General features: G+C 40.6%; 1 protein-coding gene across 3 annotated transcripts in view; it reads right to left on the bottom strand.

Annotated features, from left to right (window-relative positions):
• Positions 1 to 11549, bottom strand: part of itga3b (integrin, alpha 3b) — a 30104-nt gene extending 18555 nt beyond the window's left edge. For 2 of the 3 annotated variants that reach the window (XM_085465853.1, XM_085465854.1), the window contains exon 1: positions 11208 to 11548. In XM_085465853.1, the coding sequence (XP_085321979.1) occupies positions 11208 to 11383 (176 nt within the window). In that variant the 5' untranslated portion in view covers positions 11384 to 11548. Of the gene's footprint in view, positions 1 to 11207 lie in introns of all 3 variants that reach the window. The other variant, XM_085465855.1, reaches the window with a different exon arrangement.
• Positions 11550 to 16981: the final 5432 nt, after the last annotated feature.

The raw sequence follows: 16981 nt of genomic DNA, 5'->3' as shown, positions 1-16981 counted from the left end.
CGGATTTGGTGTGTGGTAGTAACAGGTAAGTGAACTTTTTTTTTATTATTATTATTTGAATATATATGAGTGCTTCTGTATAAATACACAAACAATACACATATGCTTTCAATTGTGTAATTTAACTGATATAGGTAGCTCTGTTTTGGAAGTTCAGTTAACGCTAGAAATGTGTTTTGGAGTTTGTACGTGCTTTGTCTCTAGGGGCCACCCTATATATTTATATATTTATATATTTATATATATACATATATAAATAGGACCAATTTTTTTTACATTAGTAATTCCTTTTGTGCATAATTTTATATTGTTGTTAATAATAAATTAATTAAAGCAACAAAACAACCTGAAGAGCCGGTTTGGAGCCGAAAGAGCCGGGTCTTTTTAGTGAGCAGAGCCAAAAGAGCCGGTTCTCTAAAAAGAGCCGGAATTCCCATCACTAGTGGGCGATATAAACGATATACGATAGAAACTATATAAATTTGGCCAACGATAGAGATTTTGACTATATCGCTCTATCGCGATAGCGCATGTTGATGATGTCATTAAGCTGCGCCTGTTTTGGTCGAAAGCATCGCAGCGGCTAAAACCATTATCATCTGCAAATTATGGCGGGTGACAGTCATAGCAAAGAGATGAAGCACTTTTGAAATATGGGGAAAGACAAAAACTGCGCTTCCTCCACTTCCGTAACATTGATTCATTAATGTTGAATTCTCTCGCAGCTGCTCTATTCCCATGTTGTTGCAGTATATTAATAACTAACCTCGTATTGTGGATGAATAATCTCAGTTGTTCTCCTGACTGAAGTTTGGCCCGTGTATAGCATCCCGCTATGCGATTGCATTTGTCTCTAACCACCAGAATCCGTCACGTTAACTTTTAATGAGTGGAAAAAAAGTTGGCGTTCATCCTCCAGCTTCACTGTGCTAATGTTATGCTAACATAGCTGTGTCGCTAGCAATCACGTAGCACAACATTATATACCAGGTAGTCCAACTTCAGTAACCCTGCAAACACCACTGCTGTTTAGTTTTCTGTCTTCATTTATGTTGGAAGTGGTAGCAGAGCTGTACGTTTTAATTAGTTTCAAAAATCTCTCAGTCAGAAAATGGTATGAAATGTTTAGGTGTAAACTACCGAGCTAACTTCCTGTTAACTTCTAACTCCGTTAAATTTAATAAATTCTGTTTTCATGGATGCCTGGATGTTAAACTTAATTGTTACACCCGATAAAGCAGCAACGCTGATGATTTAATTAAAGATGAAAGAATTTAGATCATTTTTAACTCTTAGTGTTCGTTTGACTTTGGGACCTGAAGCGGACGGAGTTTTGGACCCAGATTACTCTGCGAAGCTCCTCACTATGGCAGCCGTAATGCTCTGACAATCCATCAAGCAGTGCGGCTTACCAAAGTTGTACTAAAACATTTTTTAACAGATTTCTGCACGCCAAAATCGGTTCGAGGTCAGTAAGCACAACCAGAATTCATATATAAGGCACACACTCGATTTTTGAGAAAATTAAAGGATTTTAAGTGTGCCTTATAGTTTGGAAAATACGTTATACAGAAGAAAAGAATATATCGTGATATATATCGTTACCGCACATGCTTCAAATTATATCGCGATATGAATTTTAGGCCATATCACCCAGCCCTACACCCAACTAAGGTGAGACTTAGTTAGGCTGCATTCTTGACAACAGGACTAAAAATCTTAGAAGAAGACAGTTTGATGGACTACTGTATATTTGTGTCAGCCATTAAGTTAAACAAACAGTGGTTCATTTATCTAGTCATGTTAGCCGGCACTGCCTCAGAAAAGCCTCTGACTTGAGCAAGAACAGATAGTGGGAAAAGTCTCTCAACAAATGAGGGGAGCTGCAAGGGAAAGGGCTGATTGTAAGCAAATGTCAGAGTCAACACAAACAACTTCTCTTGCAGTTAATTAAAATTAAGCCACGCTCACCTATAATCTTTACCCCCCACATGTCTATTTGCTGCTAAGATAACACCAACAACAGTGAAACCAGGAAATCCAACTTAATTAAACCCTTTTTGGGATGACATTTCCTTTCCAACTCACAGGATTTTGAGAGATTGTCAAGACGAGACAAAGCGCGAGTTAGTCACGTTTACAGTCAAACAGGCGTCTCATTAAGAATACACACATCTTCACGTCGATCAAGTCGGAGCCGTTATGAGACATGGGATACAGGTGTTTAACGGGCAAATTTGTATTTGTTTCCCCTTAAAGGCCTTTATCTTATATGTGAAGAACAGGAAACATTTAAAAGTGGGTGAGGGAGAGAAACTGTCACAAAGAGATTCAGATGGCGGAAGGAAAGGTGAGCGACACGAAGCAAAGTGGGAAACTTTCTGCCTCAAGCCTGCTGTTTAATAAATTGTGCCTGCAGAGTGTATGCTGTGGTGTTACAGCTGCCTGTAACATGCGTGATTGATTGCCCTCCGGATATAGCTTAAGGCAACCTGTCTGTCACAGGATTTGAATGCAGCCCTTTTAATAATATTAAAAGTAAACCATGTGCCACCGATGACATGTCAAGTTTGCATAAGTGATACTGATTTTGCACAGCAAACTGAAATTAGCTAAAAAAAAGAGAAGCTATGGGGTGATTGTAGCTCAGTCACCAGTCTGCTTGCCAAAAATCCTCGGGCAAGATACTAACCCCAAGTTGAATGTGTGTAAATGTAAGAGTAGAAGCACTTCCAAAGAAAAGAAAGAACTGCTTTTGTGAATGGGTGTGAGTGAGTGCTCAGAGTAGAAAAGCACTATATAAGAACCAGTCCATTTCAATTGTCATGACACCAGGTAAAGATTATACTATTTCATAATATTATTGTACGTAGAATTATACAGTAGCCACAGCAAAACAGTAGTTTTATGAAATATGTTACTGTTGACCTGGACCAGCACAGCCATTTTTCACACCAGTGCTGTCTGTGGATCGGGGTACAGTATGGTGACACCACACTGTCTCACTCTAACTGCAACACAAGGTGGGTCACTAAATTACCCAAAATGCACAAGCAAAGAAAAATGCAATAAAATATTATTAATCCTCACCCTTTATCTTAAAAACACAACATCAGACACACATATATACAAAAAAACCTGCATGGTCTCATCTACTGCATCCTCATTGTTTTTCAAGGAAACACTGCCACTTCTACTAAAGAAGAAAATAAATACAGATCATGCTAAATAGTGACTCAGTCTGCAGACTGAATTAAGCCTAACAATGAGAAGAGACTAGATGTGAGATCTTTTTATGATTTTCTAATGACATAATGACTTCAGTAGACGATGAGAATCTCTGATCCACCTCTCCCACCAGTCATGAACAAAAACCCTGAAAACTTCCTCCCCAACAGAGAGTGGGCACTCCACCCTTTTCTGGCTGATGACTTGGAGGTGCTAATTCTTATCCCAGCTACTGCACACTTGACTTGTAGAAGCACATCATCTGTGATACATACAGCACGTCATAACCTGTTTGTGACTGACAAAGATGACAAGGGATGAATCATGGCAGCTTTCAAGAAAATGAAGGTGAATGCTGAATGCCGCATATTCCAGGAAAAATGAACAAATTCTTTTTTCTTTTTTGTGAAAGGCAAGCCAGTGTGCTTCCTTTGTGGTGAGGTGCTGGCAATAATGAAAAGGGCAAAGGTTGAGCGCTGCTACAGTTTTGAAACATGCTAAACTTGATGAGTAGAGAGGAGAAATGCACTCGTAACTCAAAATGAATCTTCATCTTTTTGAGTTTGAGTGCTCAAAAAGCATCTTTCACACAACAACAGACTGACAGCGAGAATATTACGTGTGCAGGTTTTGTGGTGAGTGCAATTTATAGCCAAGAAGTTGAAATCTAATGGGGCTAAGTAACACAGTAGCTATAGACCTTTTTGTTGGTCTTTCGTTTTTGCATCCCTCGGTATGTGTTCATAATAGTGTGGCCCTCAGACAACTATATAAAAATTTAAATGGCCCTTCACATGAAAAAACAAAACCCAACAATCAAACACATGGAGAGTGAAGTAGAAAACACAAAGTGCAACATAGGAAGCCCATCAGCCCATTGGGAACGTTACTTTAAAGTGCAGACTTCACAAAGGCCTGAAATAATTATCCACTGCCAAAAACACACAGCACTTGCAAATTCAGCATTCTAACACAAAGGTAGAGAAGAAACCCAGAGTCAGAGGGAAGTGGAATGTGAGCGGCTCCTGCCACAGCCAATCAGCGTGCAGCCTTTATTCCTACCTGTACCTGTGTCTACTGAGCTGTGCCAGTATATGCACATAATTTAGCCTATACTTTATAGTCAGTGCTAATTATAAAACAAAGCATTTCAGTCTTTTCAACATTCATGCTGAAAGACTTTCTTCATCGAGTAATTTAATGCCTTAGGAAACGAATAAATGTGTAATAAATTACTTCTTTGAGTAATTACTCAAACAATGAGTAGCTGTGATGAATCCAGGTCACTGTACTTTCAGGAAACAAAGAAACTACATGAGGCGGTGAGCACACACTTCGCTTTCATATCATTCACAGTAAGCACGCCTAGTTCTTAACACACTTAAAGAACATTTGCCTGCATTTACAGAACAAAGTCGATGACTCATCTCTGGTCAAACAGTGATGAAAGAGTGTGCATGAAGTAGAAAACATGGCTCACACAGACTCACCTTCACTTTGCATCTCAGGATTTTCATATATTTATGTCAGGGCAATTTGGATATATATATATATGTTAATGCCAGCATGAACAATAACAGCAAACTACAAAAGCCTAAGCCTTACAACTATCATAATGTCAAATTATCTACTTTAAAGATTTACATTCTTGCAATATGGACTAGACTAAGATTAAATGTCTCTCTATAATGACAAGCATCACTGTTAGTGCATTTAAATGTTTATACAAAAGGGAGAAATGTAGGAATACACTGCAAACCACTTTCACACATAGCAGACTGCTGATAAACTTTGTTCTCTTTTTTTCACCAGGATACTTTTTTAGTGGAAATTAAGTGCAGACGAAAGAGGAGATGACAACAATGTCATACAGTTGAATAAAGAAAAAAGAAAGGACTCCGCACCTGTAGACAGGCACCCACACTAACAGGGTATCTCAGCTGGACAAACATCCTGTTTGAAAACCACCATCTGTCTTTGGTGAAACAGTAACAGGAGACCAAACTAATTTAGAGGCAGCTCAACAAATTAAACATGGCAGGACATCCCCTTGATGATAAAGAAACTCACTTTTTATTGGCAACAAGTGAAACCTAGTCTGAAGCGGGCAAAGAAAGTTCAGCTTGTGGTTGCAGGTTTGTCTCCTGTCACTGGATGAATAATATCGTCAAGTACTGCTGCAGGGTGTAGCCCCCCCTTCCCCACACACACACACACACACACACACACACACACACACACACACACACACACACACACACACACACACACACACACGTGTATTTATATCCTTGTGGGGACATCTCGTTGACATAATGCTTTCCCTAGCCACTTACCCTAACCCTAACCATCAAAAATGAATGCCCAACCGTGACCCTTACCCTAAACCTAACCATAACCTAATTGTAACCCTGACACTAAAACCACATTTTGAGTCTCAAAAATGCTTTCAAACTGTTTGTCCTATACTTGTGTTTGTCCCCACAAGTATAGTAAACTACCAATTTTTGGTCCCCATGAAGATGTTAATACCCGTCCACACACACACACATAACTGACAGAGAAATATACCGATCAGGCAAAACATTGTGACCACCGACAGTTAAAGGTAAATAACTGATCTTCTCTTCATCATAGTATCCGTCAGTAGGTAAGATATATTAGGGATTAACTGAACATTTTGTCCTTAAATAGAAATGTGTTAAAAGCAGGAAAAATGGACAAACGTGGGGATTTGAGTGAGTTTGACAAGTGCCAAATTTTGAAGAGCCTGGCCTGTGTTGTCTGATCCAACAGATGAGCTACAGTAGCTCAGATTGATTCAAAAAGTGCATCACGGTTTGTTGTGTATAGGGCTGCATAGTCACAGACCAGTCAGGGTGCCTATGCTGACTCCTGTCCACCACCTAAAGCACCAACAATGGGCACGCAAGCAAGAGAACTGCAACACACAGTAATGGTCCAGTGACCTGGTCTTATGCATCACATTTTCTTTTACATCAATTGGATGACCGGGTTTGTGCGCATCGCTTAACTGTATAACACCTGGCACCAGGTTGCACTATGGGAAGAAACAAGCTAACAGAGCAGGCTTGCCCAAAGCAGTTTGATGCTTTGGGCAATGTAACATCCTTGGCATGTACCATCTAAATGGACTGGTTCTTATATAGTGCTGTTCCATCCTATCAGAGCACTCAAAGTGCTTCACACAACTTACCTCATTCACCCAGCCCTTTTTTCTATGCTCTAAGTGCTTTCTATTTAACATTCACACACATTCACACTCCAATGTCCAAAAGCCACCCCATGGTCTACAATAATACCTAAGCATTGTTGTAGACCATGTACAACCTTTCATGGAAACTGAATGCTGTGAAGGCTGTGGCCTCTTCAGCAGGCCTCAAAGCAAAAATGGTTCAGAAATGGTTTGAGTAGCACAACAATGAGTTTAAAGTGTTGACTTGGCCTCCAAATTCCCCAGATATCAATCCAATCACCCATCTGTGGGATGTGCTGGACACCTTGCAAAACTGCTGCTAACATCTTGGTGCCAGATACCACACTACACCTTGAAGGGTCAAGTGGAGTCCACAACTTGATAGGTCAGGGCTGTTTTGGCACCAACACAATATGAAGCAGGGGTCATAACGTTATGCCTGAATGGTGTACATACAAATGTATACATGTAAACAGGAATACACATACCGCTGGACTAAACCTGACCACATGCTTCTCAGTGACGCCATACCTCAGTAGTGAACCATGAAGCCAGAAATCACAAGAGGCTCACAGTATTAGTAACAGTATTACTATTAAAATGTTGTCCATTGCTGTATGTAAAAGAAGAGAAGTAGCTGTGGGAGACACAGATGGACAGTCAGCCACACAGCTGTAACAGAGCTGACAGCAACCCATGTTGGCGTGCATGTTCAGTGCCAAGTTTCTCTCAGATATTACTCAGCTTATATAAAAGAAGTGCAGGTGTGCATGAAACATCTGCCTTTACCTGCTAATGCCTGGAAATTTTCCAACGCCAGATTTTTTTTATCTCTCTTTGTTTACATATTCATTTCATACATCTATTTATTTATAAATATTTATTTAGCCTTTTATCAGTAATAAGCGTTGGAACATCCTATATTTATACCAGCACTTATTTGTATTTTACGGACGCACAACAAGTTGCAGCACACGCACACTTCCTAAAAAAAATACCAAGTGTAATCCAATACTTGTGGATCATTTCTCTCTTCAAAGGTGAAAAATGGCATGAAGACAGAGAGGTACTGGAGCATATGGGTTTTTCAAGCTACAGGTAGCTCCCAGTAGCCTGGAGGCTAGCTTCTTTTCTGTGCAGCTGAGGGCATTTATGCAACCGGGGGAGGAAAGAGGGAGGGGATCTCTTACACTTTTGTTAAGATAAAAACAGTCCTCACTGCAGGTATTTCTAATGAAAGCGCCACCATAACCAATCTGCTCTGTGGAGATTAGCAGGAACCCCGAGCCGTGCTGGGATCCATTTCAACATGTTTTTAGAAGCCGTTTTTGTGCTGCTACACAGAATGCAACTCATGTCATTACCAGCTGATTGGATACAGCGAATAACTGCGTTAAGATCAGGGCCCGTAACCATGGTAAAGGGATTTTATACCAACAGCCGTCGCTCAGCATAAAATCACTTTAACCCCATTTTAACCTACTTTTTACTCCAAATTTCTATTTGATCTTCTATTTGAAAAAGATTCTGTGTCAGTGTAAAACCTACTGGCTTGCATGGGATAGACATGAAAGTGTTGCATCGAGGCATGACACTAGCCCTTTGATAGACCTCGTTCAATGACAAAGACCACTATCACATATGTATTAGCAGGAATGTTGGATTACAGTCACGTTTACGGCCCACAGACTTCTATCACTGATCAGTCCAGTGAACAGTTCTATTGACTGTATAAGGCCCTTACAGAGCTTACAACCCATTGCACAATACTGTACTGGAGCACGTAAACGACACAAAAAGCTGTGATAAAAGATTGAAAAAGTAAAATCACCGGGGTGCTTTGAGAAACAGGGTTTGCCAGAAAAGTTTACTTCTATCGAAACATATGACGAAAGGTGACGTATGTTCCTGTGCATGTTCTAACTGAACATCAGATGTGTGTACAGTGGGTGGACCAGTTTAATTTTCACCTCGCAGCAGAAAGGGGAAGGCCCCGTCAAATTAAATCGTTGACTTTCATAGCCTCTGGCTGCTGCAGTCAGACAGGGATGATCCTCGATCCCAGCCACGTCAACTCTGGCGTATTCATCAGTCAAAAGAATGTGTTATTTTTTCAGCTTTCATCTGTAAAATGAAGCAGTTTTTGGATCAGTTTGAGTCAAATATTTGGAGTTTTTATGTGTATTCTCTCTTGGATAATCATTCGCCCTCCTGTCTTGTCTCAACCTGAAACCTGGCAGGTTGTAACTGTGCAGAGAAGAGTAATACATTCCTAAAATACCATAAGGTCAGGGGACTGGAAGAGCCAATAGGTGGCCAGCTGACTGCCCTGTTTCCCCCCCTTCCCTGAAACAACAGAGAAAAAAAAAAAGACCTTCTCGGGGAAAAAAATCTCTCTGAGACCTTAAATGGGTGATCCAAACAGATAGGGGGAGTGGGGAGGTGAATAGTTGGTACAAATTGGCCTCAGGTAATTCTTGGATTATTTGGGTAAAGCCCATCCCCAACAAGAAGCAATGCTGATCTACTAATTGGATGTGCAACCCATATTCAAAATATATTGTTGAAATTCAGCTCAGCAACCATTTAGTGTAACTGGATAATAACCTGCATCTTAGAAGGTTTCAATTAAAAACAACAACAACAAACAAACTCTTTATTCCAGAAATGGGAGTGGAAGCCATTTGACTCGACTGGTATCCTGAACTCTGACTCACAAGGACAACAAAGAACAGTGTTCTTCTCTGTACATGTCATGACTGGTGCATACGTCTTGGCGTTTTTCAGATATTCACACTGCAGTTCCAGCCAGAGAAAATATGTCGCTAAAAGCTGTGGGGTTCATTGAGACAGATATGCAACCACAAAAGAAACTTATTTTAAAATCCCTTCCTCTAAGACATTGCAGACACCAGCACACTGTTATGTCTTTACAGAGTCATGCACTCTTATCGCCTATTGACTCGGCCAACTATTGTTTTGTGAGCGCCACTATCTCCAAACCACATATCAAAGCGGGTTTCACTTATGTCTCGTAAGATGAAATAGGTGACATCAACAGCATTGTGTTTTTCCCTGCAGATGTGTGCTACACTGCATGCCCACAACATGACATGCCCTGCTGTGTGATGTGAATCTTTAAGCAGAAGATGTATTTTCAGTGTGAGATTTAGGCTACAATTATATTAATATTGCAGTAACGTTAGTTTTTATGGGTTAAACAGAGCTAGCAGCATAGCTAACACTGGCCAATAACCAGCACATATGGACTTAAGCTTGGCAGTACAGGAGTATGTTATTCAGGTAATTCATGCAGACATATATTTCTTCCCCTTTCCAGTTTTATGCAGAACCATCTAGGTTTATACTTACAGCTCAGACATGAGAGTGAGTTTGGTCTTCTAATCTAATCTGTCATTGCATGACTTGCAATGAGAAATAAACCTTATATCTAACTTCACTGATGAGAGCACAGAGGAAGTGGGCTCTGATCTGAAACGTTTCTTCATGCTTTACTCTTCAAAGCAGAACGACACTGATAACAGCACATTACAAACATGCTGTGTGATCATGGAAGCGGATGGATGAAGGGGCTGCTCTAATTGACCGAGTGAAATCCTATACTGCACAGTAACACAGTTTGAGGAGCTCTCATTAGAAATGCCACGAAGACAGCAAAGACGCGACATCCCTGAACATCAACAGATACAAAAGCAGTCACTTCCTATGTAAATCCTTGCAAGTGCTCCACACTGGTGTTAAGCTGTGAAGTGTTACAGGCCAGTAAAAGCTTTAACAGGAAACAACCCCAAGTTCTCTCTAGCCGATAGCGGCAACAATAGTTCCACCCAAATTCCAAATACAGAGTGAGTAGATGTGCAAATGTTTACTTTACAAATATTTAATAACTGAATATAATACAGCCACCCACATCATGACTGAAAGTTCAATCACAATGCACTGAAATGCACATCAGGATAAAAATGCTCTTATTGTACCAGGACTGGCTTCCAAACTAGAAGCATACACGTGGTTTACAAACCAGGATTTATCTGTGTTCAGAGAACTGTGAATGCTGGTTAAAAACAAGTGTGTTTGTGAGTGTTTCCACCAACAGCTGGACCAGCAGCAGAAACTATTAAAAATAAATCTCATCTATTCACTTTAAACAATGCGATTTTCAGTTTCGTTCATTATTGTTGCAATAATGAATAAAAAAAGACAAACCGAGCAAGTAAGAAAAAAAACTGACAGTGAGATAAAACAAATTTGTGTAAAAGTCATGTAATATGGTGATCGTGTAAAAAAAAAAAAAAAAAAACAACAGTTTTGCTTTCAAAACAGGTCACATCAGGCCGAACGTGTTATGAGACACGTTTTCTACACGTTGACAGTGCACGGCAAAGATTTACAACGCCGCCGGGTACGAACTTCGTCGAATTACTTCCAAAGAGCGTAGAGCACCTGTCCTATATTCTCACTGTACTAGAACAAATGTCTGGTTTGGTCTAACTAAATCTGCAGACGTGGTCTCCAGCAAGTTGTTTCTCTCACAGGTAGTATGTAAGTGGAGCAAAGAAACGCTCGACAGGTGACAATAAAGCGTCGTATCCTACTTTTGCGCAGTTAACCGTGCACAGTACGAGGTGAACAGAAAGTGCTGCTTTACCACGACTGTTTGCCTGCCGACATATTACCTCTAAATTAAAAAAAAGAAAATATAAAGCAATTTCTGAAAAATGCATTATCCAACTATACTTACAGATACTGTCTGGAGCCCACCGTCTGCTCATGCAAAGCTACAGAGAACCCAAACAAGCTCCCCCTGGTTTTCCCCTCTTTGATCACAGGAAACCGTTCATCTATATTAAATCCAGTGCAAGTTTGCGTCCAGTGGCACACGGCCAAAACAGCGCAGAGTAAAAGTCTTTCAGACATGTTTCCGTTGTTTTCTCCCTTGTTAGGTGCACTCAGCTCTCGCAGGTCCACGATCAGCGAACGAGCATGGGGTCCGAGTGGCAACTCTGCCGCAATGAGCTCCAACAGGTAGGCTGCTGCTTCGCAGAGACCTGCCCATTAACAGCCCCTCTGTGCAAAGTCACTGCCTAGGTGTCGGCGCCTCATGCTCGCTCCGCTGCCCTGCCCCTAGCGGTGTCCCTCCCTTCCTGTCAGATCTCGACATCCTTCAGAAGCAAGTGCATTAACTACAGGGAGCTGCAGACTCTAGTGGTGTGCGATACAGCGAATTTTAATATCAATCCGAAACCAAGTAAATACATGGACCGTTTTGTTGATACCAATACCGATACTTGTAAAGGCAGCTTATACAGGGAGAAGCAGTGTGCTATGATTTATGAAATGTATCATCAATTTGGAAATCCTCTACACATTTTAATGACCGCGTGATCGGTGCGATTTTCATTTTCCACAATAATTAGTTGATACAACAAAACACACCTTTCAGCTTTTCGTCTCTTTTAATGTAATTTGAAGCTAATTTTTTTAGGAGACCTGAAATGTAGACGTGCCTATCTCTAAAGCACTTTATGTCAACTTCTGTTGTTTAAATGTGCTATAGGCTGTATAGGATTTTTTCATTGTGCACGTTTGAGGTATATTTTTTCATTGCCAAGAAAATTATTTAAATAAATCAGTGCAGTGGGGTGAATACTGAACTTGGGGAAGAGAAATAAAGTATCCTATCCTATCACACTAGTATTGATCCGATACCAGTACCAGCTTTGGTATCAATATATATTTGGACCTCTAGCAGACATTCTGTAACTGTGGTTAATGGTGTGAAAACCTCGTCTGTCACTATAACTACTTGTCACTCTTATAAACCTCCTGTTCCTGCTCTCTATCGCTCTGCTGGCTGACAGAATCAGCAAGTCACTCTACAGAGGAAGACTTGTGAACACTAAACAAAAGCTACGAACGTAAGTAGCTTTTGATTTAAGGACTGCATCTTAAATGGCACCGTACCGAAATGTCTGCTATTTTTGTTACCACACACACACACACACACACACACACACACACACACACACACACACACACACACACACACACACACACACTGCTGCAGTGGCGAATGGTTTGCTTTAAAAGAAAAGGAAACAAAACTCAATATGAAAGGATTTCCGCTCGTAGCAGACAGCTAATTTGAATCAGGCATTTCACACATCAGGATTACTCTTGAATGCTCTGACTCTAAAAAAAAAAGATATTTAACTTTTCCATATGCTTATCAACATCATGAAACCATCAGAGGAGTTTCTTCCAGCTAAATGATCTCTGTTTTAGTATTTTCAGTTTATATTTTGAGTATTTTTAATCTAAGAGTTGCATGATATACATGGCCCGCCCCTCACATGAGCACTCTTGTGACAGCCACCGTTTGCCTCACTCCACTGCCTATTGCTCAAACTTCTGGTGTCCAATGGGAAGTTTATTAAACCCTTAATCTCCTTAGTGAGTTCATGGAACAGGCCAGAGTTTTTAAAGCAGCCTTTCCTTCTCTCAAATCTCCCTCCACCCCAGTTCCTCTCAGGTTTTTTTTGTACTTGCTTCCTTTCTTTATCAAGAAACTGCAGCTCCATCTCCTCCCTATTTTCCTGTACTCCACAGCAATGTGCTATCTTTCATCATGTCTACTTTATTGGCTGACCACTGGCTAAAACCTGGCCTAGCTGACCTTCTCTAATTGATGGAGTAAGCTCCCACTCTCCCCCTTCATCCTTTAGGAGTTGCTCTCTCCCAGAAGTACTCTCTCCTTCATCCCCAGTGAAATAATGCCCCTTGGGGGGTTGTAGTTCACTGTGCACTTTTCACAGGCAAATTGCAAACACTTCATCTACTATTTTTAAAGAAAAAAGTGTGTCTCAGGTATTTAGTGCAGGTTTTTTAGTCATTGCAACTGCTCATAGGTCTTCAACATCACTGTTTGGATATACACAAGAAAAAGTGTGTTGGAAAACAAAGAGAACAACTGCAACGAGCAGGTTAAGTTGCACTCCACAGATTTTAGTGTAGCATGAAGTCTGCCCTGGAAATTGGTTGGAGGTCATGTGTCTGACACCCTATACTTTTCAATCAGTTGTAGTATAGCAGCATTGGTACATTTGGGGCACTATCTTGCAAATGAATGTTCTTCTTTTACACAGGTGAGTGCACAAAATGTCTGTGTCTACAGTGTCAACATCCTGTTGTGACCTTATCGAGGCACTCATCTGGTACAGCGCTGACGTTAAACAGATACGAGCGTGCTCCAACTCAGCGGAAGACAAATGTCCTGAGAGGAACTTAAAGCGAAAAAAGAACAAGAGATGAGCAGCCTGACCTCCCCCTTTAGACTGGTCTGTGCCATACCATTCCATAGTAAAAGGGCTGCAGAACATCTGATCCTTAACCCCTTTAGCTCTTAGACCTGCCTTTTTATCACCTAAGAAGTGTCCCCTGGGAAGCTGACAGATAATGACAAACCCTGTCTCTATGTATTAGCAATGTGAAATTGCGCTGACAGCCAGCTGTAAATCACTTTTATGACTCTGTTTCTTTTCATAGAATTAATGGGAGTTTAAAAAATACAAAAACTATATCTAAATATCTAAATTAGTCACAAAACAGGAGTTCACTTTAAGACCCTACATACAGGAAGAAAAAAAATGTTCCAACTTTTAAATATGTATTCCCCTGACCCACATGTAAGCTAACACCAGTCTCTGTGAACCATGGGGAAAAAGAGCAAAATACACTTGGTTCCCCTAGAGTCTCTGTTCTGGAACTGTTAACCCACAAGACACACATTGTAATTTGCAATTTATCTGCCGGCTTCCTGTTTTGTTTTTTCTCTACCAAATCAACCACCATCCCATCCCCCATCACCATAGTGCATAACCCACTCAAAAACCTAAATTCAACCCTTCCCCTAATTCAAATTACTACAATGTTTGTCTTTCTGCACCAGAACATCCACTTAATTCATCAGGTTAGGATTATATGCTTATAGCATCTTCATGCTCAGCTTTCCTGCTGCTTTGTGCTTTGTTACATACTCCAAACTGAGCTCTATGAAGGCCTCCATTGACAGAATGCTGAAGGCTGATGGGGTGGATGCTATGTGGAGTTCTGATCTGAATGCCTGATAGTGGAAATGGACTTGTGTATTGTAGAGGGCTGTGGAAAGAGCAGAAATGTGAGGGCATGATTATCCTCCATAACAGTCCCATAATAATTAATCTTCCTGACAGGACTTTGTACTGTACTCCCCTGCCTTGTAAACCTGAAATTACACAGATTTTTTAAAAGCATAACTAGATGGCATCCTCATCTTGAATTTCTATGAATATTAATCCACATTAGCTGAACCGGAGAACAGAACATACAGAGCAGAACATTGACTAAATATGAAACACAGCACGCTCTCACACCGAGCCCTGGCTGCCCGGTGACGGCTGAGCTGCTTGTTGCCATGGAGCTGAGAGTTGCTATGAAGGCAGTATGTTCCGAGCGGCGGTAATGTCTGTCGAGGACACTGTGGTCTGTTTAAACTCCAGCAAGTCCTCTTGCTGGGCTCAAATGACCTTTCGCAGGACAGAACACAATCTATTCAGGAAACCAAAGAGTATTTATGCACAAAGCACACAAATAATGTGTTCTTTATAGCAGTGTGGACACAACTTCTTCTGCACTCTTAGTGTACCTATATAAAGTGAACTTTTGTCCAACCAGCAGGAGATAAAAGACAACAAACTCCATTTTTTCCCTGTTGTGTGACTTGAGCTGTCTGGCCCCAGGGTAATCTATTTTTATAACAAAATATGAATAAAACATGAGCGTAATCTAATAATATGACATTTATTCTCATAAGCGTGAATATTGTAGCTAGTTTTTAAAGAAAAAAGTTGCAGGCAGCACAGCACCACTGTAGGGCAGTCCATAAAGAGGTCATAGTCACATCGCCCCATTATATCTCCCAACAAATGTTCACAACAGTAAGAAACAACTGACAGTTTGGTATGAAGGCAAGAATTTTACCCATTTTATCAACTGAAATCTCATTATTAGACAGATCTTTAGCTTGAGATTGAGGAAGCAAAGGATGGAACCCCCTTAAGGGCCACCACACACATTATGATTATATATGGAACAGTTTGCCTGAGATTTCCATCTTCCTTGTTTCTGCGGTTTTGCCGAATCCTCATTTGGGAGTGGGAGTGTGGCGTTTGAAGTTTTCCATGCATCTGTGCCGTATACAAATGTGTTCATGGTATGTGTCTGTGTAGGTGTAAATATTTGAGAGTATATGCTCACATTTGTTCATATGAGCGTGGGGGGATTTATGTCAGGATTCACATGTCTGTGTTTGGTTTGTGTGTGTAACGGGAAGGAAATGCAGCAGGGGTTTAGGACCCGCGCATGTCTGGGGTGGGGGGTGTAGGGTGGTCCTCTGGTGCTGTAGCATAGGAATGTATAGCCTGAAGAAGAAGGCGTGGCCCTGAACACTCTCCCTACTGTCCAGAAGCACCTGTTTTTCAGCTTAGCTTTCAGATAGAGAGCTGGGAAACAGTGGGATGTAATGACTGCATGACAGCTGCTTCAATTCCACAATTCACACACTCATTTCTAACTCAGTCCCCAGATACCGAACACATTTTATCTTTAAACTTCTTTAAAAACAGTAGTTTTGCATTTGGAGAGTTGACTTAGGGATTGATAGCAATTTCATATCTTTTACATTAAAACTGAAAAAAGGAAAACATAATTTTACCTGCCCAAAACCAACCAGTTATTGGTTAATTTCTCCTTTAGCCAGTTCTGTAAGCTGTAGAAAAGCCAAACTAAAAAAAAAGAAAAGAAAGAAATTAATGATTTGAGCTTTAACAGGGAGTGCCAGGTTATTTCTGAGGAGTGAACAGTAACTTCCTGGCAACCTCAAGGTGACAAAGACTCTAACAAGACAAATAAATAACATAGTACCCAGTGACCTTTAAAAGTGTCGGCACAGACGGATTTTTGTTCCCCTCAGAGAGGGGAAGCTCACTGGCTGCTTGCTATAGTGTACTACACAGCTACGAGAGAGAAACGCTGAGCCTCCAAATAACCTCTTAAAGGTGCAAAAAGGCACCTTTAAGAGGTTATTTGGCTTGAACCAATCACTGTAATCTCAGGAAGAACTAACAACTGAGATTGTTTTTGCAAATGCTGGGGGTGACAGGAATGTTCTTAATGGACTATATAACCTGCTAGAAATGCACTTAGTGCGATTTGCTGACACGAAAATAAAATAACAAATATTAATCAATTCTAAACTGTCATGAAACATTGCGTTAAAAGTAAGAGAAATGTAAGTTAACGATTGAGGAGCAAATATGAAATTAAAGCACTGACACCCTCTCAGCAGGGTTTAATCATTAAAACGGAGTGACTGGATGCAGCATTCCTTTCTCTGCTCGTAGAGAAACTTTTGTTTGAAAGAACAATTCAGTGCTGAGGAGTCATAGGTAGGTCTACATAAAGAAATGCCCGAGGGGA

This window comes from Copadichromis virginalis, linkage group LG8 (genome assembly GCF_057382275.1).
Source record: "Copadichromis virginalis isolate Kocher_CV1m ecotype Utaka linkage group LG8, C_Virginalis_male_GT1.1, whole genome shotgun sequence".
NCBI classification, from domain to species: Eukaryota; Metazoa; Chordata; class Actinopteri; order Cichliformes; family Cichlidae; genus Copadichromis; species Copadichromis virginalis.
The sequence above is the reverse complement of the archived record's forward strand: the minus strand, read 5'-3'. Positions and strand labels throughout refer to the sequence as shown.